The sequence below is a fragment of the Polypterus senegalus genome, chromosome 12, assembly GCF_016835505.1.
Source record: "Polypterus senegalus isolate Bchr_013 chromosome 12, ASM1683550v1, whole genome shotgun sequence".
Lineage (NCBI taxonomy): Eukaryota > Metazoa > Chordata > Cladistia > Polypteriformes > Polypteridae > Polypterus > Polypterus senegalus.
The window spans coordinates 154813172-154837569 of NC_053165.1; the positions used below are offsets into that span (position 1 = coordinate 154813172).

The 24398-nt window shown below is 41.6% G+C and overlaps 1 protein-coding gene across 1 annotated transcript in view; it reads left to right on the forward strand.

The window, feature by feature from the left end:
- Nucleotides 1–24398, forward strand: part of LOC120539968 (intercellular adhesion molecule 1-like) — a 115496-nt gene that overhangs the window by 85384 nt on the left and 5714 nt on the right. Inside the window, exons 12-13 of the mRNA XM_039770375.1 lie at nt 9357–9644; nt 18466–18738. Coding sequence (XP_039626309.1) covers nt 9357–9644; nt 18466–18738 — 561 coding nt within the window. The remainder of the gene's footprint in view (nt 1–9356; nt 9645–18465; nt 18739–24398) is intronic.

Sequence of the window (24398 nt, forward strand, 5' to 3'; positions counted from 1 at the left end):
ATGCTTTGAGTAGGTGGTGGTGGATGAAAACGGGAAAAAGAAACAGAAGAGAAAGTTGGGGTCAGTACGGATTTTAGAGCCACCATGAATAGTTATTATGATGAACTGAACATACAGAGTATCAGGATTAAGTTAAAGTGAAGTTATAAAAAGGCCATGTTAAAGTAATGTGTTTTCAGCAGTGTTTTAAAGTGCTCTACTGTATCAGCCTGGTGAATTCCTATTGGCAGGCTATTCCAGATTTGAGGTGCATAACAGCAGAAGGCCGCCCGCCTCACCACTTCTTTTAAGTTTTGTTCTTGGAATTCTAAGGAGACCCTCATTTGAAGATCTGAGGATACGATTTGGAATATAACGTGTCAGACATTCCAATATATAAGATGGAGTGAGATTATTTAAGGCTTTATAAACCATAAGCAGTATTTTAAAGTCAATTCTGAAAGACACAGGTAACCAGTGTAGTGACATTAAAACTGGAGAAATTTGTTCGGATTTTCTTTTCCTAGTTAGGATTCTAGCAGCTCCATTCTGCACTCGTTGTAAATGATATATGTCTTTTTTGGGAAGTCCTGAGAGGAGTGCGTTACAGTAATCTAGTCGACTGAAAACAAACGCGTGAATTAATTTCTCAGCATCTTTCAGTGATATAAGAGGTCTAACTTTTGTTATGTTTCTTAAGTGAAAAAATGCTGTCCTAGTGGTCTGATGAATATGCGATTTAAAATTTAGATTACAGTCAACAGTTACCCCTAAGTTTTTTACTTTCGAACTGTTCATAAAAACTACGAAAATGACTTTCTTCCGAAAAGTGATCTGAGAAAGAGAAAGGAGAGGGAACTAAAAGCGCAGTTAATCGGACAGCCGTCATTTTTCACTCGGCTGAATGCAAAAGCTCCTTGACTGCATTATTTGGCTCTACTTATTTACGCGAGTCAGCCTTTTCCTACATGACGATTATTTAATCCAAATACTGTAGTGACCATAAATGTATTGAATTGTATTGAAAAGGTTATTCAGTTATGCAAGGTACAACAACTTATATTTTATGTATAAAGTATACTCATATATATATATATATATATATATATATATATACTGCTGAAAAGAATTAAAGGAACACTTTTTAATCCGAGTATAGCATAAAGTCAATGAAACTTATGGGATATTAATCTGGTCAGTTAAGTAGCAGAGGGGGTTGTTAATCAGTTTCAGCTGCTGTGGTGTTCATGAAATTAACAACAGATGCACTAGAGGGGCAACAATGAGATGACCCCAAAACAGGAATGGTTTAACAGGTGGAGGCCACTGACATTTTTCCCTCCTCATCTTTTCTGACTGTTTCTTCACTAGTTTTGCATTTGGCTACAGTCAGTGTCACTACTGGTAGCATGAGGCGATACCTGGACCCTACAGAGGTTGCACAGGTAGTCCAACTTCTCCAGGATGGCACATCAATACGTGTCATTGCCAGAAGGTTTGCTGTGTCTCCCTGCACAGTCTCAAGGGCATGGAGGAGATTCTAGGAGACAAGCAGTTACTCTAGGAGAGCTGGAGAGGGCCATAGAAGGTCCATAACACATCAAGCGGACCAGTATCTGCTCCTTTGGGCAAGGAGGAACAGGATGAGCACTGCCAGAGCCCTACAAAATGACCTCCAGCAGGCCACTGGTGTGAATGTCTCTGACCAAACAACCAGAAAGACTTCATGAGGGTGACCCAAGGGCCCCATGTCCTCTAATGGGCCCTGAGCTCAGTGCCCAGGAGCATGCAGCTTGATTGGCATTCGCCATAGAATACCAGAATTGGCAGATGCACCACTGGTGCCCTGTGCTTTTTACAGATGAGAGCAGGTTCACCCTGAGCACGTGACAGAAGTGAAAGGGTCTGGAGAAGCCATGGAGAACATTATGCTGCCTGTAACATCATTCAGCATAAGCAGTTTGGTGGTGGGTTAATGATTGTCTGGGGAGGCATATCCATGGAGGGTCACACAGACCGCTACAGGCTTGACAAAGGCACCTTGGCTGCCATTAGGTATCAGGATGAAATCCTTGGACCCATTGTCAGACCCTATGCTGGTACAGTGGCTCCTGGTGCACGACAATTCCTGGCCTCATGTGGTGAGAGTATGCAGGCAGTTCCTGGAGGATGAAGGAATTGATACCATTGACTGGCCACCACACTTTCCTGACCTAAATCCAATAGAACACCTCTGGGACATTATGTTTTGGTCCATCCAATGCCACCAGGTTGCACCTCAGACTGTCCAGGAGCTCAGTGATGCCCTGGTCCAGATCTGGGAGGAGATCCCCACAACACCATCTGTCATCTCATTAGAAGCATGCACCGATGTTGTCAGGCATGTATACAAGAACACAGGGGCCATACAAAGTGCTGCGGACAACTTTGAGTTGCTGCAATTAAATTTTGGCAAAATGGACTAGCCTGCCACATCATTTTTTCACTCTGATTTTTGGGGCGTCTTTGAATTCAGGGCTCTGTAGGTTGATCATTTTCATTTCCATCAAACGATGTGGCATCCTTTCGTTCCTAACACATTACCCAGTCTATATCAGTATAGATATCCAGGAGGATTTCTTTTTCCCATTGAGATCTGATGTGTTTTCAAAGTGTTCCTTTAATTTTTTGAGCAGTTATATATATATATATATATATATATATATATATATATATATATATATATATATATATATATAATATACATATATATATATATATATACAAAACGGATTCCAAAAAAGTTGGGACACTAAACAAATTGTGAATAAAAACTGAATGCAATGATGTGGAGATGGCAAATGTCAATATTTTATTTGTAATAGAACGTAGATGACAGATCAAATGTTTAATCCGAGTAAATGTATCATTTTAAAGGAAAAATATGTTGATTCAAAATTTCAATGAGTGATGGTGATTTAATATACATATATATATATATATATAGAGAGAGAGAGTGATGGTGATTTAATATACATATATATATATATATATATAGAGAGAGAGAGAGAGTGATGGTGATTTAATATACATATATATATATATATATATATAGAGAGAGAGAGAGATGGTGATTTAATATACATATATATATATATATTGTGAGACTTGCCCGGACACCACCAGTCGGAGACCACATCTTTATAAAAATCACACGTTTATTTTCCATTAATAAACACAGTCCCAAACACCACACAATGCACAAAGCAATAATCACCCAAAATTAACTTTCTTTCTCTCAGTCCTTGGCCGCCAATCTCCTCCTGGGAGCTTCGTCCTGCTCCCTCTCCCGACTCTAGCTCTCCAATTGCTGGGAGGCGGCGCCTTTTATTCCTGCCCGGATGTGCTCCAGGTGGCTGATGACGATCTTCCGGCAGCACTTCCTGATGTGGCGGAAGTGCTGCCCTTTGCCCCGGAAGCACTCCAGGCGTCCCTGGCAGGTTCCTCCGCCATCTTGACAAGTGTGGCGGAAGTAATGTTCCCTCAGGTTCTAGGAGGCTTAAGATACCCCCTGGCGGTGGCCACGGGTCCCAACGAGTTGGAAAGTCTCCTCCTCTCCCGTGGTCCTCTCCTGCTCCAGGATGGTTGTGTCCTCCTGACCCGAAGCTTTACTGCCACCTTCCGGACCTTCTAGGCGTCCCGGCCGGGTAAGAACCCCAGCCGTCTGTGACAATATATAGAGAGAGAGAGTGATGGTGATTTAATATACATACAAACCGGATTCCAAAAAAGTTGGGACACTAAACAAATTGTGAATAAAAACTGAATGCAATGATGTGGAGATGGCAAATGTCAATATTTTATTTGTAATAGAACGTAGATGACAGATCAAACGTTTAATCCGAGTAAATGTATCATTTTAAAGGAAAAATATGTTGATTCAAAATTTCACGGTGTCAACAAATCCCAAAAAGTTGGGACAAGTAGCAATAAGAGGCTGGAAAAAGTAAATTTGAGCATAACGAAGAGCTGGAAGACCAATAAACACTAATTAGGTCAATTGGCAACATGATTGGGTATAAAAGAGCTTCTCAGAGTGGCAGTGTCTCTCAGAAGCCAAGATGGGTAGAGGATCACCAGTTCCCACAATGTTGCGCAGAAAGATAGTGGAGCAATATCAGAAAGGTGTTACCCAGAAAAATTGCAAAGACTTTGCATCTATCATCATCAACTGTGCATAACATCATCCGAAGATTCAGAGAATCTGGAACAATCTCTGTGCGTAAGGGTCAAGGCCGTAAAACCATACTGGATGCCCGTGATCTCCGGGCCCTTAAACGACACTGCACCACAAACAGGAATGCTACTGTAAAGGAAATCACAGAATGGGCTCAGGAATACTTCCAGAAACCATTGTCAGTGAACACAATCCACCGTGCCATCCGCCGTTGCCAGCTGAAACTCTACAGTGCAAAGAAGAAGCCATTTCTAAGCAAGATCCACAAGCTCAGGCGTTGTCACTGGGCCAGGGATCATTTAAAATGGAGTGTGGCAAAATGGAAGACTGTTCTGTGGTCAGGCGAGTCACGATTCAAGTTCTTTTGGAAATCTGGGACGCCATGTCATCCGGACCAAAGAGGACAAGGACAACCCAAGTTGTTATCAACGCTCAGTTCAGAAGCCTGCATCTCTGATGGTATGGGGTTGCATGAGTGCGTGTGGCATGGGCAGCTTGCATGTCTGGAAAGGCACCATCAATGCAGAAAAATATATTCAGGTTCTAGAACAACATATGCTCCCATCCAGACGTCATCTCTTTCAGGGAAGACCCTGCATTTTTCAACAAGATAATGCCAGACCACATTCTGCATCAATCACAACATCATGGCTGCGTAGGAGAAGGATCCGGGTACTGAAATGGCCAGTCTGCAGTCCAGATCTTTCACCTATAGAGAACATTTGGTGCATCATAAAGAGGAAGGTGCGACAAAGAAGGCCCAAGACGATTGAACAGTTAGAGGCCTGTATTAGACAAGAATGGGAGAGCATTCCTATTTCTAAACTTGAGAAACTGGTCTCCTCGGTCCCCAGACGTCTGTTGAGTGTTGTAAGAAGAAGGGGAGATGCCACACAGTGGTGAAAATGGCCTTGTCCCAACTTTTTTGGGATTTGTTGACACCATGAAATTCTGAATCAACATATTTTTCCCTTAAAATGATACATTTTCTCAGTTTAAACTTTTGTTCCGTGATTTATGTTCTATTCTGAATAAAATATTAGAAGTTGGCACCTCCACATCATTGCATTCAGTTTTTATTCACGATTTGTATAGTGTCCCAACTTTTTTGGAATCCGGTTTGTAGATATATATATACATATCATCTTTAAGCTCCATGATTTGTCAAAACCCCAGACTAAACCAATAGTTATTCATTACAATCGACTGAAGCCATATGTTACAAAACCTCATCATGAGGTTTCTCATCATCACCCAAACTTTGTTTCACCTCCACCTTTAAACCACTTATCAGGTCTTATTCCAAGTCATGTACCACCAGCTGTACCTTCAGTTCCCACACAGCTTCAATCACAAGCACAATTGCCTGATCCTACTGTTGAAAGCCAGGGCTGTTCTTCCTCTACCACAGACCCAATCCCCACACCACCCAGTTCACCCAGGAATGACATAAGTTTAGGTAGCCCAGGATCATCAGCTTCTTCTCCTTGTGTTGATGACTTGCCTCCACGTCAGAGGAATATGCCTGCAAGATTTAAGGACTTTGTGTTCTATTAAGTTGTATTATTGTTAGTATTGTTTTGATTAGAGCTAAATGCTCACTGGACTTATGCTAAATCCGCACACTGTTTATGTGCAAGCATTACTTGTTGATGTTTTGGATTTTGTTAGAACACCTCTCTCATTTCATGGGGAAACCTGCCTTTAATTAATTATTTATTACTGTTTAATTACTGTTTAGGTGAGGTCTGATTGTAGTTGACCTACATTGTTGTTGCTTTTACTATATTTCTGAAAAATGTTATTGAAATGAGGGTGGTACGGTGGCGCAGTGGTAGCGCCCCCGGGTCCTCCCTGCGTGGAGTTTGCATGTTCTCCCCGTGTCTGCGTGGGTTTCCTCCCACAGTCCAAAGACATGCCGGTTAGGTGCATTGGCGATACTAAAATGTTCCCTAGTGTGTGTGTGCTTGGTGTGTTTGTGTGTGTCCTGCGGTGGGTTGGCACCCTGCCCAGGATTGGTTCCTGCCTTGTGCCCTGTGTTGGCTGGGGTTGGCTCCAGCAGACCCCCGTGACCCTGTGTTTGGATTCAGCAGGTGGGAAAATGGATAGATGGATGGTTATTGAAATGATGACATTTCTTCTGGGGTAAGGGAGGAACCACCACAACATATGAAGAACCCAACAGAATATAAACTGCTCAAAAAAATTAAAAGAACACTTCGAAAACACATCAGATCTCAATGGGAAAAAAAAACCCTGCTGGCTCTCTCTACTGCTATGGACTGGTATGGTGATGTGTGAGGAACAAAAGGATGGCACATTGTTTGATGGAAATGAAAATGATCAACCTACAGTGAGAGGGCTGAATTTAAAGACACCCCGAAAATCAAAGGGAAAAAAAATGAGGCGGCAGGCAGGCAGGCTCGTCCGTTTTGTTGAAACGTCATTGCAGCAACTCCAAATCGTACTCAGTAGTTTGTAAGCCCAACGTTCTTTGTATGCATGCCTGACAATGTCCTAATGAGATGACGAATGGTGTCCTGGGGGATACCAGTCTATGGTATCAATGCCTTCATCCTCTCGCCACATGAGGCCGGTCATTGTTGTTTACCAAGAGGAATCACCATAGGGTCTGACAATGAGGTCCAAGGATTTCATCCCGATACCTAATGGCAGTCAAGGTACCGTTGTCTAGCCTGTAGAGGTCTGTGCGCCCCTCCATGGATTTGCCCCCCCCGACCATCACTGACCCACCACCAAACTGGTCATGATGAACAATGTTACAGGCAGCATAATGTTCTCCGTGGCTTCTCCAGGGTGCCAGTGGTGGACCTGCCAATTCTGGAATTCTATGGCAAATTCCAATCGAGCTCCACGGTGCCCACTAGAGGACGTTGGGCCCTCAGGCCACCCTCATGAAGTCGGTTTCTGATGGTTTGGTCAGAGACATTCACACCAGTGGCCTGCCTGCTGGAGGTCATTTTGTAGGCTTTGGCAGTGCTCACCCTGTTCCTCTTTGCCCAAAGGAGCAGATACCGGTGGGTCCTGCTGATGGGTTAAGAACCTTCTACGAGGGGCCCTGTCCAGCTCTCCTAGAGGAACTGCCTGTCTCCTGGAATCTCCTCCATACCCTTGAGACTGTGCTGGGAGACACGGCAAACCTTCTGGCAATGCCACGTATTGATGTGCCTGCCATCCTGGAGAACTTGTTCTACCTGTGCCAGCTCTGTGGGGTCCAGGTATGGCCTCATGCTATGAATAGTGACACTGACTGTAGCCAAATGCAAAACAAGTGAAAAAACAGATGAGGAAGGAAAAATGTCAGTGGCCTCCCTCCACCTGTTAAACCATTTATGCCTGTTTTGGGGGTCGTCTCATTGTTACCCGTCTAGTGCACCAACTGATGAACAAGCCCCTCTACTACTTAACTGATCAGATCAATAGCCCACAAGTTTCATTAACTTGATGCTATACTCTCATTAAAAAGTGGTCCTTTAATTTTTTTTGAGCAGTATAAGTGGATTTAAAGTAGATAGATCGATAGATAGATGTGAAAGGCACTATATAAAGTATCTATCTATCTATATAATAGATAGATAAAAGACATTATATAAATGATAAATATATATATATATATATAGAATAGAGAGAGAGATATGAAAGACACTATATAACAGATAGATAGATAGATAGGAAAGGCACTATATGATAGATAGATAGATAGATAGATAGATAGATAGATAGATAGATAGATAGATAGATAGATAGATAGAAGTGAAAGGCACTATATAAAGTATCTATCTATATAATAGATAGATAAAAGACATTATATAAATGATAAATAGATATATATATATAGAATAGAGAGAGAGAGAGATATGAAAGACACTATATAACAGGTAGATAGATAGATAGATAGATAGATAGATAGATAGATAGATAGATAGGAAAGGCACTATATAGATAGATAGATAGATAGAATATCTAGTGAATGAATGAACTTTTCCCCAGGGGGAATTTGGCTTTTTACAGAAGCCCTTTAAATAAATAAATATGCAGTCTAGGGTCTGAAAACACACCAGAATGACTATAAAGCAAGAAAATTAAAAAGAAAGAAAACTTGTGCCTTGTCAGTCCCAGTGCCAGTGAGGCGCTATACGGGTGTATTGCTGTTGGTATGAAGGAGCCCCCATAGTGTTTCTTGACACACTTCTGCTGATTAGTTTGCCGAAAGTCCTCAGTGTTGGTGTGTCACTGAGAGGATGTGCAGCGTTGTTCACAATGGCACTCAGTTTTGTTTTCATTCTCCCCGTTGCTACGACTTCCAGGGGGTCCGGAGTGTGTCCTGTAACTGAGCCTGCACTTTGAAATGATCAAAACTGTTAATGTAAAATATGGTCATTTGTACACCAGCCACAACACTCAGGAGGAGAATTCCAGATGCCCTGAGAGCCTGGATGGTGTAGGCTGACCAGATTTCCAAAACTCCTTTAATCCAGCAAGTGTGGCAGCTGTTGATTAGCTTGAAGAGCGGAGCTCATGGCTGTTTCTCCCTTGGTGTTTCATGTGTGTTTTAAAACTGTACAGTACAGTGGAAGACTGGTGGGTGGGGCCCTTAGACTTTTATGTGCATTTGTTACATATATAGCCAGTCAATTAATCAATTGAAAGGGGGACATTTTGCTATATTATGGGATGCAATGCATAAAACACATCTGGTTACCCTAAGTGTGTGTGTCTAACAATAGACGTGTGCTCATCCGTAGCAAGTTTAAACGAATAGACATGGAGACACAACAAGAAAGGCACTATATAACAGACAAATCCTGTAGCCATCTGAAGCAGTATAGCTAGTTAGATGTGAAAGGCACTATATAATAAATTCTGTGGATGCATATGAAAGGGACTGCCGTAGAATAGATTGTCCGCTTGCTATCTGCAGCGGTTTAGCTAGATACTTAGGTTTGAAAGGCACTATATAAGAAATACTGTGGGTAGCTAGGAAAGGCACTATAGTTTATAATATACAGACAGATGCTGTAACCTTCTCTAAGAGGCTCAGAGAAATAATCAGACATGGTGCCAGTGTTTACTGAGCAAATATGCAAAAGGCGCACTATAATAGAAAATGTTTTTAATATCCGTATCTTTTTATTTTCAGCTTTTGACGAAGAACTTGAGATTCTTCTTGTAAACAGCAGTGAGTATATTGAAGTCGGTGCAAGCTTTAATGCGACTTGTGTTCTTCGTAATTCCTTCCCAATGGCGGACATTCAAATGCGGATGCACTTCAACGGCAGTGAGTGCGAAGTTGATGTAAAGCAAACACCTGAGCAGGTCTCGGCCACCGCCACGCTGGTTCAGCCCTCAAACCTCAATGGGACGATTACCTGCACAGCTAACATGAGGTCTTTGAGCAAATCCAGTCAGAGAAATGTCGTGGGCTACAGTAAGTGAACTCATTTTTCTGATGTTCTGTCCTAAAAAAAAATGGAGCTCCACGTTAGGCTGGGGTTTCTTAAACATGTTGAGACTGCAGAACCGTACGCTGTAAAACAGTGAATTCCTGGCTATTAATTGTATTACGTTTAGAACATTTTGCTGCATCCTATGATTTGTATCGTACCACAAAACTACAACACAATGCAGTCACTTCACAGTACACTGGGCCACAAGGTGAATACGATGCAGCGATACGCTGCTGCTGAATTTCACCAATTTTTCACATGTAAGACCAGAGGGCTGTTCCACGAAGCGAGCTTATAAAATCGAGGATTATTTGTAATAGCCTCGCTTGAGTTAGCCTAACAGTTCACTTCAGGCTCATTGAGTTCCACGAACAAAATTCAGGTGTATTTAATCTCCGCTAATTCAAGCCAAGCTTGATAAGCGAGGCTCGTGCGCGTCCACGCGATATAAAAGGCAGCCTTGTTAATCGATGCTGGATAAGTAAGAATGGAAACTAAGGAAAGAGCTGCGTTTTTTTCGCAGGCGGAGCAAGAATTATTATTACAAGCCTATGAGGACTACAAAGCTATAATAACTAGAAAGGGGAACACGAGCTGTATTATCAAAGCTCGTGAGGCTGCATGGCAGAAAATAGCTGACAAGTTAAATGCGTAAGAACATGATTTTAGTAACTTTTGTGTTAAGGATGTCAAACTATTTAACAACTAAATGAGAACAGTTTCAAGCCTTCAAAATGTATAGTCATTAAAATTTCCTTTTACATATGCATTTTGTTACCAGTTAGGTACTTTAAGGTTATTTTAACACATTGATAAACAGGACAGCATGTTAATTATATGGGTTCATCTTGGATAAAAAGTGATATATAATTGTAATTATTAATATAATTATTAATAATGCTTGGTTTCAGGAGCAACATGAGTGGAACGAAAAGGTCCTGGCAGCAAGTGAAGAATGCGTCATTATTGGCATACGCTCCTGCTGCAGTATTGCCACATTATGCAAAACTGCACAGGCTACTACAATGTCACACGCTCTGTCTGGTGTAACTCGAGATGCCGCAGGCAGTTAAACCTGGATTTTAACTGTCCAAATGTCATTTCAATGTGTGCCCTTGTCTTACAATGGGCATGGTTGAAATGTCTTTCTGCTTGTGTTGCAGGATCTGTATATGGTGTGAGAAGAAACGGTAGACATGGGTATCCTCTGTCACCAAGCAGCACACCAGGAAAAATTCCTATAATGGAAAGTAGACACATTAGACTGTAGTATAATAAACTATAGTATATTTGTGAATTTTAGTTGACTTGCCTTGTCCGAGGCTTTGAGCCAGTGAAGACTAGCGAAAAATTCTGGCATCATGTACTGATCCTGGCCATTTTGCCACAATGTTTGAAATTAGATGTTCAGCAATGCATACCATCTGAAACATTTTAGGAAATGGTAATGACATACATTGCTAATGTTGGACGACTACACTTTCACCTCTTGTATATAAATGTGAGATATTATCAGTACTTACCTGTACATTAATACTGTGATATGATTTGCGGTTTATGTAATCAGGCTCTGTTGGACCTGCTGGAGCCTTTATCCTCACGTGTGTACAGTCAATGGCTCCAATGACGTTAGGAAAGCCTGACAAATTAAATTCAGTTACTTATCAGGTAATGATTTATGTGCTGTAAATGAGTAGATGTTTAAAGATTAAGCACCATTAATTCCAAAGAAAGTTTCCTTAATGGCAAGAATTCCTCGGTGGCCAGGAAAGGTAATGAATATATTTAAAAAGGACTTTAATGCAACGCAAACCTTCCTGATTTTACGGCACACTGTAGCTTTGCTTAAATGTTCAGCATCCCCCACACTGTACAGAAATGAACCACTGGCAAAATAACGCAAAGCGATACACAAAGACTGTGCAACCGTAAGGGCTTTAGAGCGACGTGTGTTTTTAGAAATGTAAGGTTCCAATAACTGACACAAATATGCAATACTGTGTCTACTAAATCTATAGCGCTCGTTTAAATAATCATCCGCAAAATGCAACGGATCTATCCTGGGCCGAAGTAATTGTGGAACCTGTTGCCTTAAAGCTCTACGAATGAGCCTCGCTCTCTCATCAACTGGATTATGAATAAATGGGCACGCCATGGTTATTCATGTAAAAATTCATGCACTCCTTGTCATTTTATACTTTCTAAGTAATTAGAATCGCCTGCATGTAATCTGTAATAATTTTATATTGGAGGGTCGATGTGTGCGAAAGAGGGAGTGAACAGCAGCAGAATAATCCCAGCCCCGCAGAATGTCGTGCTGTGACATCACATGGCTTGTCCAATCATATTCATCAAGCTAAGCTAAGATTCACAACTAACCTGCCACGGAGCAGGCTTGTCCAAGAGCATATGTTGGCATAGTAATTAAGCGGAGCTTCAGGTTAGCCTCGTTCGTGGAACCGAATTTCGAGAAATTAAACCGGGATTATCGAAATAAGGCTGGATTTTGAGGTTAGCTCGCTTCGTGGAACAGCCCTCAGGCGACGCATGCTCCAGCCGACGATCCTGCCACGCAAGCGCTATAGTGTTTATACTAGCGCGCGTACTTTATGTAAATCCTGAAGAATCCACCAGGTGGCAGTGCGAGATATCATCACGGTGAGAACAGAGGGGTGTTTTCCGTACTTCGCTTAAATCATCCGAGATCAGATGCCTCGCCTTGGATCCGAGTGAATGCCGGTGAAGCTCATCCGGGATAAATCAGTTTTTCAAACGCAGCCGTGTAGTAGATCAGTCGAGCTGGATCTAATCATCCAAGATGATTGCGCGCGCCCGCGCTGATTGAAAAGCCCATATATATTGAGTCTAGAAAACATGATCAGCAAGTCTTTGATAGGCTGTAACAAAATGATGAAAGAACGGGCACATTTTTTTTCCACACAAGCGGAGCAGGACCTTTTATTCGAAGGATATGAAGAATTTCAAGATTTAATATGCACAAGGGGTAACACTGCAAAAGCAGCCCAAAACCAGAAAAGACGGCTGGCAAAAAGTGGCTGACAAATTAAACGCTAAGTAGTGTGCATTGTACTTACTGAATGCAGCGCTTCATTTCTTATGTGTTAGATTAATTATTTTTTAATATGTCATAATTCCAGATCAAAAGTGAGCACAAGGAGAACATGGGAACAGGTTAAAGTGAAGTACAAGAATGTACTTCAAACTGGTAAATATTGGTATATAACTATTTAAAGAATTGTTGACATAAAGAATCATATATAATATAAAAAACATAAATTTTAAAGCTAATAGGAAGACACACAAGCAAAAAACAGGTGGAGGTCCACGCGGTCCAGATCTAACCGCTGCAGAAGAGTTGGCTCTCCAGCAAAATGCACATCGCCCTGTTTCTGAGGGCATTTTTTTTTGTTGGGTCAGTTGCAGGGAATGTCATATCCCTAGAACTTGTGTCTAACCAACGAGATATTGACGAAGGTCAAATATCTGATGAAGACACTGTGTCTGATTATTCATCAGGAGGAGAGGCACATTTTCCAAATTATGTTTGATCAAACTCCACTCTGATCAGTCCCATGAGCCCCAATCACATTTGGAAATCCTGGGTAATGAGAATGTCAGGCTGATTGTGAGATTCTTGATGGAGCTCTGGGTGTTTTTGCCTGTGTATTCCTTACCTGCAATGGCACGAAACGCCTCTTTTATTGTCTGCACACGCAGGTGTCCAGGAAACACTATGAAAACCAGAAGGAAATATTTCAGAGCCAAACAGACTTTACGAATTGTCTGGCAAACTGCACTTTTAGACAGATGTTCCGCATCGCCTGCAGTATATAAAGTGCCGCTTGCAAAACAAAACCCAAAGCAATACATACTGTCTGTGTGGTTGTGAGAGCCCGACTTCGCCTAGTTTGACTTCGAATAGAAGGTGCTAATAAATCTCCGAGGTACAAAATAAAAAGTGGTATCTTTCAAAAAGAATTTCCTCAGGGAGCAATAAAGGATCTTGACGATCGCACAAAACCCTCTCTATATGAAATTCTCTTCTTATAATTTGCGCACCGATATCAAATGGTTGCTCATTCATGAACGGCGAAGCTATGACTGAATGAATTCCATGCACGGAAACTGATTAAGTGTGTGAGCTACTCCTTGTTGCTGCTCCGAGCAGGTTTGAGGATTTGGATGTGCTGCTATGACAACACATCCAGCAAGAGTTTCGAAAAACCGACAGATCAAGGATCAGGCCAAATCGTCAACAATTACATCCGGCTAAACGAGTAATCCACGTATGAAAAATACCCCCCTGGTTCGGCTTTGCTGTGTTGTGAATTGCCTGAAACACCCATTAGATTCCGAATAGATGACACCTTACTGCAACATCTCTGAAAAGGATGTTTAATGATTTAATTCATCAATCCAGGGATGTGCCCAATCTAGAAGCAAAATCCCTGAATGGGACATCAGCTCATCGCTAGGTGAATACAAGCAGACACACACACACTGGCGTCATTTTAGTGTCACCAAATCTGCATATCTGTGGGAGAAAACCAGAGCAGGAAAACATGTAAACTCCAGGCAGGGACCACCAGCGACGTGCTACCGCTCCGCCACCGTGTCACCCCCATGTGTGTAATTATTAACAGTATTCATTAATTAAACAAAATGATTGATTTAACTGTAAAATATAAAATATATACTTTAATGCATTTCATCATGAAAGTGAAATCAAATATAAATCTAAGAATTGTAAATGTGCAGAGAGTTGGAATAGCAGACATTTAATGTGTTCTGTGTGTGGTGATCTATTGCTACTTGCCGCTGCTGTCAGCTCAGGAGGAAATCCAAGAAGTTCATAGTGATTAACAACTATGTCGGTTTTAAGATGACGTTTACGACGGTCTGCTTTAATGATAAAGTAAACTATGAGGTTAATGTGGACATTTCGAGATTAAAGCCGAAAATTCCACTTTAATCACAAAATACACCTTTTCACCGTGTCCTTAATTTTTTTCTCTGTAGCTCAAATACAGCGCTGTACATTATGTTGCTGTTGTGAAGTTGCAAAAAAGCCGGCCCATAAGATGGTATGTGAGACTTTTAAAATGTACCGTGTCATTACGATGGGGCCTATTTTTTCTCAGCACTGGCGCATGTGCACTCGACACTCACCGTACACGCGCACTCAGACCGACCAAAGAGCCTTAATTGCTTGCGACGCAAACAGCCAGCCTTTATTGAACGTGAATAATAATAACGACATAGTATCGTAACAACTCAAGATTAACATCAAACTACGTAACATTAACATTCAATAGCAATGGTCTGAAACGTGCTCTTAATGCAGAAAACCTAACAGTGAAATACACAAAATTGCGTAATTCTCTTACGAAACAGAGTAAGAAAAAATGAATTTGCAGAGACATTGCGTCAAAGTGACTCAGTTCAGGCTCTTGAGGGTAAAAATTTGTCCACGATTTCAATTTCATAACAGACCAGAATCCAGTCGAGGATTTTAAAAATTCTAAACATCCAATGCCAGGCCCGCGGGCCGGCTTTTAGTTTCAACTTTACAGATAACCATTTAAATAGCCATCGATTTTTACTGTACAACTAACTTTCAAGGTGAAACATTTACTGCGTGGCACTTACCGAACAATAATAAAGTGGCAAGAATCCCCAAGATATTGCAAAGAAAACGCAGCTAAATTACTAAGTAAACTGTTTAACGTAAAATTGATAGCATTGACTTGAAATCTTCAGTTAACAATAAACACGACGACGTTATAGTTACGTCACAGCGCAAAAAACAATAGTAACTGTATAATAAGTAACGCTTTGTCTAGGCATCTGAAAGTCAGACTCCAAATTTCATTCTAAGAATTATTTTGCGGTTAATATAGCAAAGGAAAACTGTTCAGCTTCCGGAAAATTCTTGTCTGTTTTCATCTGGGCCTATTTCAGGAATGGGCCTAATGCTGCAGCATCAATAGCACCCTCCTTAATCCGGCCCTGGCCACATGTAGATAGTACCCAGAGGCTCTGACGTCACATTCCAACTTTGTTCACACTGCGCCTCCTGACTTTTTGCCGGTACTGCAAGTCGCACACGCGTCATGTTAATTTCTTAAGGACCTGCTCAGAGGACGTGTCAAATTAACGCTGGGAACGCCTGGCAGCCATGAACAGAAGGATGTATCGTAATGTTATTACGTAATTTATGTCTGAGTGATGGATTATGCAATAGGATAAGATTAGTTGTATTCAAAAATTGGTCGAACAATTCTAACATAAAATTTTAACAGGCGACAAGAAAGGTAATGTAGTACATCTTCTACGAATAACATTAGACCCAAAAGGAGATCTTGCTATGTCATTCGTATTAAAACATTTACTGTTTTTTGTGAGAATAGCTTTTGCTATGACAATTAACAAATCACAAAGCACTTTTGTGCTTTGGTTGTTTTCCCAAGAGACCACAGCATAGGACACCCCACTGGCTACTTTGGACTAACAGAAAATTTCCAACTGCTTGTTGCACACGTCAGAAGACCAGAGTCTCCTTAGCAAGTCTAGTCTGCTGTGGCTCTTCTTGTGTTGTCAGACCAGCCCACTTCGCTGGTACTTGTAGCTCTGCACCATTTCCACATCCTCATCCCTGAATGGTTGACAGATCTGAGGCTTCTTGACAGGCCAGAAGTCCACCACCAGCTCTTTTGTCTTGATGATGATGAGCTGCAGGTGGTTCTCCTTGCACCACAAGACAAAGTCCTTCACAACCTTCCTGTACTCCAAATCATCTCCATCATTGATGGACGAGTCATCTGCAAATGTCTGTAAGATGGCAAGCATTGGTATTGTTCTGGTAGTTTGCAGTCTGGTGGGTAAACATGAAGGGTGGCAGGACAGCTCCCAGCGGTGCTCCAGTATTACACTCCACCAATTCTGACAAACAGTCCTTCAGCCTCTGTTATAATAATAATATACATTTTATTTATATGGCACCTTTTCCATGCCCAACGGTTATACTTTGGTCAGAAGATCATAAAGGGATATTCACTCGAAAGAGGCCCCAAATATTCTGTAATAACTCTCTAGGATGAAGCAATCTGAACGAAGCAACGTGCAATGTGCTCCTCAGAATATCGAGCTTTGAACAAGCCGGGATGCCTCTGCGTCGTAATGATGAGGTAGGCACAGGACAGCCATCGTGATGTTTAACCTCTGCCCGTACCCCTTCACTCAGTCATTCGACTTCTCATCAGGATGGTGGTGTACAGCATTGAGCAGCACGTCTTCATGGTGTGAGCCTATTCGGTCACCAATTCGTTTAAGCAATGTCAGAATCAACGGGATGATCGCGAGTTAACAGAAGGTGACTTCCAGCAAGATGGAGCAACGTGTCACACATTGGCAAGGAGCACGGCAGAAACTGAGTCCTTCTTTGGCAACAGGGTCATTACAAAGGGGCTTTGGCCACCACGGTCTTCGGATCTGACACCACCAGACTTCTTCCTTTCGGCTCTGCTCAAAGGAAAAGTCTATCGGAACAAACCTTGCACTGTGGAAGATCTAAAGGAAAACGTCCAACGTGAAATTGCTGTTATTCTCCTCCAGATGCTTGCTGACACGTTCAGGAACATGGAGCGTCATGTTGAAATGTGTCTGTCAGAAAACGGAAACCACTTCCAGCATCGCATGTAATGCAATCGATTACACGTACATCAAGGTATAGAGCATATTTTTTTTAGTTCAGATTGCTTCGTCTGTGGTGGGCTGGCGCCCTGCCTGGGGTTTGTTTCCTGCCTTGCACCTTGTGTTGGCTGGGATTGGCTCCAGCAGACCCCCGTGACTCTGTAGTTAGGATATAGTGGGTTGGATAATGGATGGATGGATGGATTGCTTCATCCTAACGGCAGTTACAAAAGAATATTCAGGGCCTCATTTGAGTGAATCTCTCTGTAGTTACGTTGATCCAGAAGATTGTGGGGGCATCAAGATGCAAAACCTTGATCTTTTTCTCTAGTCAATGATGCAGAATCAAAGAATATGATCCATGATGACTGTGGTGCCAGCTTCATCCAAGTGGGCATAGACTCTGTGGAGCTTATAGATCAGAGCATCCTCCACACCTTTACTTTACTTGCTTCAGAATAGTTTGGGTTTTACCGTGTGGTCACGTAGGCACAATAGAGAGAGAGAGAGAGGTGAGGAGCACACACTGATACAGAACATTACCACACCCACAAAGAATAAAAGGCTGTGTGCTCCGTGGTGACTCTCAGGTGGGCGTTAGCATATCATAATCTCTTGGACCAATAGCGCGAGTTTTCTGCATTTGACTTATACGACCGACATTATAAAATAACAGAAATTATACGGTAAAATCAGGCCCCGACTTATCCACGGGAGAACTTATCCGCGAGTATATATGGTAATTGAATTATGTGATCATATTAAGTTTATCATTTTGTTTAATCAATTTAAATGAAATATACTGTATATGTTAATGAAGCCGCTTTGGTAAAAATATAACTAAACTGTCACCATCATTGTAAAGTATAGGATTGTCTGGCGGTTTAAATAAAGACATATGAGATTTTTATGTACTATATGATTAAGTAAATTGATTATATGAAATAAAGAGTTTTATTTTATTTTCTTCATAAGACTGTTAACTCACCTCTGGTAAAATCTGAATAGAATATGATACAAATCTTGGGTGGGATTCTAATAATAAAAAGGTACAATCAATTGCTGTTTCAATTTTCTTCCTTGTTGCAGAATTGCCAAAGCCAGTCCTTAAAATGCCAAACCATGCACATGTGGGAGAACCTGTGATGGTCAAATGTGAAGTGAATGAGTCCGACACAGCTGATGTTGTCCTGTATATGCTTATCCCAAAACTCAACATTAATGAGACAAAAGCAGCTGGGATCCCTATTGACAAGACATTCAATGCAACAAAATCACACAACAACATGAAGATCATCTGCGTAACGGAACAGAGAACTGCTGCTGTCCAAAAACAAGAGATGATGACCCTCACTGTTTTCTGTGAGTACCTTCAGAGTTATGCTGTTATATAAAAAAATTAAAAATACTGTGAATGTACTTAAATGTGAAAAAGTAAGTACACCCTATGAAATGTTTTTTTTTCTTTTGTAATATATGCGGACATGCCAAGATTTCATCTTCATTTAAACAGTATATATATATATATATATATATATATATATATATATATATATATATATATATTGTGGAGCCAACCGGACACAGACAGGCGGACATGTTGTTCTTCAAACCACCACACGTTTATTTACAACTATTTACTATAATATTAAATGGTCACTCAGACCCAGTTCGTGCACAATACCCCAAACACACAGTCCTGGCCACAAATGCCTCTTCTTTGGGCCGCCTCCACACCTCTCTCGTGCCTCGTCCTGCTTCCTCCCGACTCCAGCCCTGAATGAAAGGAGATGGCCCCTTTTATATTCTCCCGGATGAGCTCCAGGTGATTCCCGACACTCCTTCGTTGGCCACGCCCCAGCGCATGGAAGTGCCGGCTGTTCTCCCGGCAGCTGTCTGGGTGTCCTCTTAAATCTTCCCCCCAGCACTTCCTGGTGTGGCAGAAGTGCTGAGGTAACAGGTCCCCAAGGCATTGGGGCCTCCTGGCGGTGACCACGGGCCCCTGCAGGGTGGGGCTTCCATGCCCTCAACCCGTGGCCCCCAAAGCAACCAGGATGGCGGCCCCCACATGATCCAGGGTGGGCGCAGACCCACATCTGGTCCCTCACGGCTTCCCGGCTAGGTAGTTGCCCCTGGCATCCCTGACAGTATACATATATATATATATATATACAGTATACATATATATATATATATATATAGTATACATATATATATATATATATATATATATATATATATATATATATATATATATATATATATATATATATAGTGGTAGATAGGGGGCGCTCTCGCTCCCTTGAACCCTTGTCCACGACTCCAGACACCAGATAAAAGTCCAAGTGATGACTTTATTTGAATGCCACAGTGCACAAAGCACACTCTCCACCACAATACTCATATAACTCACAATAATATACTAAACCAATCCTGCAGCTCCCAGACGCGTTGCCACCCTTCCACCCAGCTCAGCTCACCGTCTGGGAGCTCCCACAGTCCTTTTATATCACCTGACCCGGAAGTGTTCCCAATCCCCAGTCCATGTGATTCTCAATCACTTCCGGGTCAGGTAAAAGTTCTTTTCTTCAACCCGGAAGCCTGTCGCTTTTCCTATGACGAACGTCCGGGTCATAGGGCACGAAGAAATCTTCGGTCTTTCCCTGCAGCTCCCTCTTGTGGCCCCCATGGCATCTAGCAGGGCTGTGCATAAAAACTCCATTGTCCATGATGCCCTGCTGGTCTTCTGGGGACCTCCATGCTGCAAGGAGGGCTCCACCTGGCGGCTTGGGGGTATTCCTCCACAATATATATATATATATATATATATACAGTCATATGAAAAAGTTTGGCAACCCCCCTTAATTCCTTGGATTTTTGTTTATCATTTGAGCTTTCAAAGTAGCAACTTCCTTTTAATATCTGACATGCCTTATGGAAACAGTAGGATTTCAGCAGTGACATTAAGTTTGATGGATTAACAGAAAAAATGCAATGTGCATCAAAACAAAATTAGACAGGTACATAAATATGGGCACCCAACAGAGACATGGCATCAATACACAGTTGAGCCTCCTTTTGCTAATCTAACGGCCTCTAGACGCTGTCCTCCTATAGCCTTTGATGAGTGTCTGGATTCTGGATGGAGGTATTTCTCACTATTCTTCATACAAAATCTCTCCAGTTCAGTTCAATTTGATGGCTGCCGAGCATGGACAGCCTGCTTCAAATCATTCCAAAGATTTTCGATGATATGCAAGTCAGGGGACTGTGACGGCCATTCCAGAACATTGGACTTCTCCCTCTTCATGAATGCCTTTGTAGATTTCGAACTGTGTTTTGGGTCCTTGTCTTGTTGGAATATCCAACCCCTGCTTAACTTCAACTTTGTGACTGATCCTTGAACATTATCCTGAAGAATTTGTTGATATTGGGTTGAATTCATCTGACCCTCGACTTTAACAAGGGCCCCAGTCCCTGAACTAGCCACATGGCCACACAGCATGATGGAACCTCCACCAAATTTGACAGGAGGTAGCAGGTGTTTTTCTTGGAATGCGGTGTTCTTCTTCCGCCATGCAAAGCGATTTTTTGTTCTGACCAAATAACTCAATTTTTGTCTCATCAGTCCAAAGCACTTTGTTCCAAAATGAATCTGGCTTGTCTAAATGAGCATTTGGATACAACAAGCGACTCTGTTTGTGGCGTGAGTGCAGAAAGGGCTTCTTTCTCATCACCCTGCCATACTGATGTTCTTTGTGCAAATTGTGCTGAATTGTAGAACGATGTACAGATACACCATCTGCAGCGAGATGTTCTTGCAGGTCTTTGGAGGTGATCAGTGGGTTGTCTGTAGCCATTCTCACAATCCTGCCTCTGCATATGCCGCTCCTGTGTTTTACTTGGCCCGCCAGACCTGCTGGGTTTAACAGCAACTGTGCCTGTGGCCTTCCATTTCCTGATTCCTTTCCTTACAGTTGAAACTGACAGTTTAAACCTTTTTTGTAGCCTTCCCCTAAACCAGGAGACTGAACAATCTTTGTTTTCAGATCTTTTGAGAGTTGCTTTGAGGATCCCATGCTGTCTGTCACTCTTCACAGGAGAGTCAAAGGGAAGGAAGCACAACTTGCAATGGACCACCTTAAATACCTTGTCTCATGATTGGACATTCCTGCCTATGAAGGCTTAACGAGCTCATCCAACCAATTTGGGGTTGCAAGTAATCAGCATTGAGCAGTGACAGGCATTCAAATCAGCACAATGACAAGGGGACCCACATTTTTGCACAGCTAGTTTTTCACATTTGATTTCATTTCATATAATTAAATACTGCTTCACTAAAAATCTTTGTTCAGAAAACACCGCAGTGCTCAGATGTTCCTAAGAAATTAAAGAAATATCACTGTTATCTTTTTTGTTGAAAGGAGAGTCAATTATTATACAGGCTGAGAGGAGTTGCCAAACCTTTTCAAATCACTATATATATATATATCTATATATATATATATATATATATATCTGTGGTGGGCTGGCACCCTGCCCAGGGTTTGTTTTCTGCCTTGTGCCCTGTGTTAGCTGGAATAGGTTCCAGCAGACCCCCATGACCCTGTAGTTAGGATATAGTGAGTTGGATAATGGAAGGATGGATGGATGGCTAAGTGCAGTCCTTTGTGGTGATGGGCCACAAGGAATGTAACTGAGGTTGGCATACAGAGAAAATAAAATACAAGGAACAATAAACAGAATCAGGAATAAAGAAAAAAGACATAAAATGAGGGTTTAAACCCCAGCCAGGGGAGGAACTCTGGCTAAAATCCAACCTTGAAGGCCTCGCCTCCTCTTCTCGAGGTGGTCTGTTGATGGCAGGACCAACAAGAAATGATCAACTTCAACTATTAGAGGGTCATCAAGTATGGCAGTGGTTACTCCACACCACAAAGATGGAAGTCAGCCTTATGCAGTTCATGTGAATGTGGGTGTCCTGCCAAGACAACCCGAGGGAGTTTATTTACCGAGCTAATCAAAGAGAAGCGCATAGAAATGAAACCAAAACAAATCAAAGTAAAGAGGAGACACAAGAATCAAATGCAGAAAAACAGACAAGAAGGTCAAACCAAACAAAACCCACGAGAAGTACAACAGCACTATTATGGATCACTTATCTGACTCGACTCAAGTTAACCAAGTGACAAAAACCTACAATCCAATGGGTTATCCAGCGGAGCTCCTGAATCACGGAGCCATAGAGGTCTGCAGTTTGACCAAACTTGACTATTTATTCCTAACACTATTGGTACCAGCATGGTCTCTGGCTGTCCATATCTCTCTTATTATAAAAGGAAATCTTGATACAAGACTTTTTGGCAAGAGATTTTTTCAAGTCCTGTGAAACGTGACTATTGCTACGAGATTTTGTCAAGTCTCACCCTCCTCTCAACTGTTTTCAAACCCACCTACTCATTCGGAGCGGTGGCTGAATTGGAAGGTTAGCCGGTTCGTATCCCGTAAATGCCAAAAGGGACTGTGCTCTGTTGGGCCCTTAAGCTGCAATTGCTGAGCACTTTGAGTAGTGAGAAAAGCGCTATATACAGTAAATGCAAAGAATTATTATGAATGCTTTCGTCAGACACAGTTCTTAGCTCTTATAAATTTTTACGTTTTCCTCATTTAAAGTCGTTTATGGAAAGTCCTCAGTTTCATCCTTTAAAGAAGCTTTTCTGGACAGTATTTTTCGACATACAATCTATTTGTTTCCATCGACGTAGTCCTTTTCTGCACAATAATTTTATACGTTCTAGATGACTTGTCAAGACTAAGCGAAGAAGAAAGCGCAGCATGTCGAAAAGAAGCCCAAAAGCGTTGGAGAGAAAAGAATTCAAAAAACAATCTAAGTGCAAAGTCAGAAAATAAGGCAAGTAATAATCAGCCCGGACCAAATGGAATTGAAAACCTAGCAGGCCCAAGCGGGGCTGGAAATAAAACACAAAGAGTAGAAGACAAAGTATACATACAGAGGTTCAAAAACGTTGGCGCGATAAACATGCAGAGCAGATTAGAGGTTATGAAAGTACTAAAATAAAGTCTCAAAAAATGACAGTAAAGATCGCATTAGCGCAAAGAAACGGAAATTATTACTCAGTGAAATAACAGAACAGCGAAAACAAATCGAATATATGGTGATATGACAGAAGTATATGTGGATATTGTTCAGATTTAAACTTTAAGTTTTCTTCTAGTCTAATTCGTGTTGCCATCAGGGAGAATTAGTGTTTCTTCCCAATGAAGAGGTGTATCCGCGAGAATTAAAAGATTTGTTGTTTGGTGAAAGTGAAATCCACAAACACTACAGGCAAAATATCCGCATCTACGATAATCTGTTTGCGTTCGCATCATTCAATGCTCAAAACGTAGATTTACACAATTCAGGACCCTACGCTATGAGAATCTGTGGTCCCGCAACAATCGAAGCAACTACAAGTTTAATTTCAAAGAAACCACAGTTCGTTCAGGTTTAAATTTATGATCACGTTGAAACGATGCAACAATGAATCGAAAGAGTTAAACGATCGGACTTTAAGCATTTCTACAGCCTATAATGGATACAAATGAATACATCGATGTCAACGTCAATTTATTTATATAGCACATTTAAAACAACATATGAATGTTGTGGCCAAAGAGTTTTACAATAAAAGACGAAAAAAACATACAATTAACATAAATAACATAAACAGAAATAAAATAAAGGAACATAAATAAAATAAATAATAAATAGAAGTAATGTTATCACAATGAGGAGACCATCAGTATTACTAAAGGTCACGGAATGCAAGTGACTAGAAGGGAGTCTTTAATCTCGTTCTGAATTGTCGACGACTCCTTTATGTGACGAGGTAGAGAGTTCCACAGGCGAGGAGCAGCAGCAGCACAAGTCCTGTCTGTCCCCCTTAGTTTGACACTCGGTACTTGAGGGACAACAAGAGACAACTGAGCAGAAGATCTAAGCACTCTGGATGGCTGAT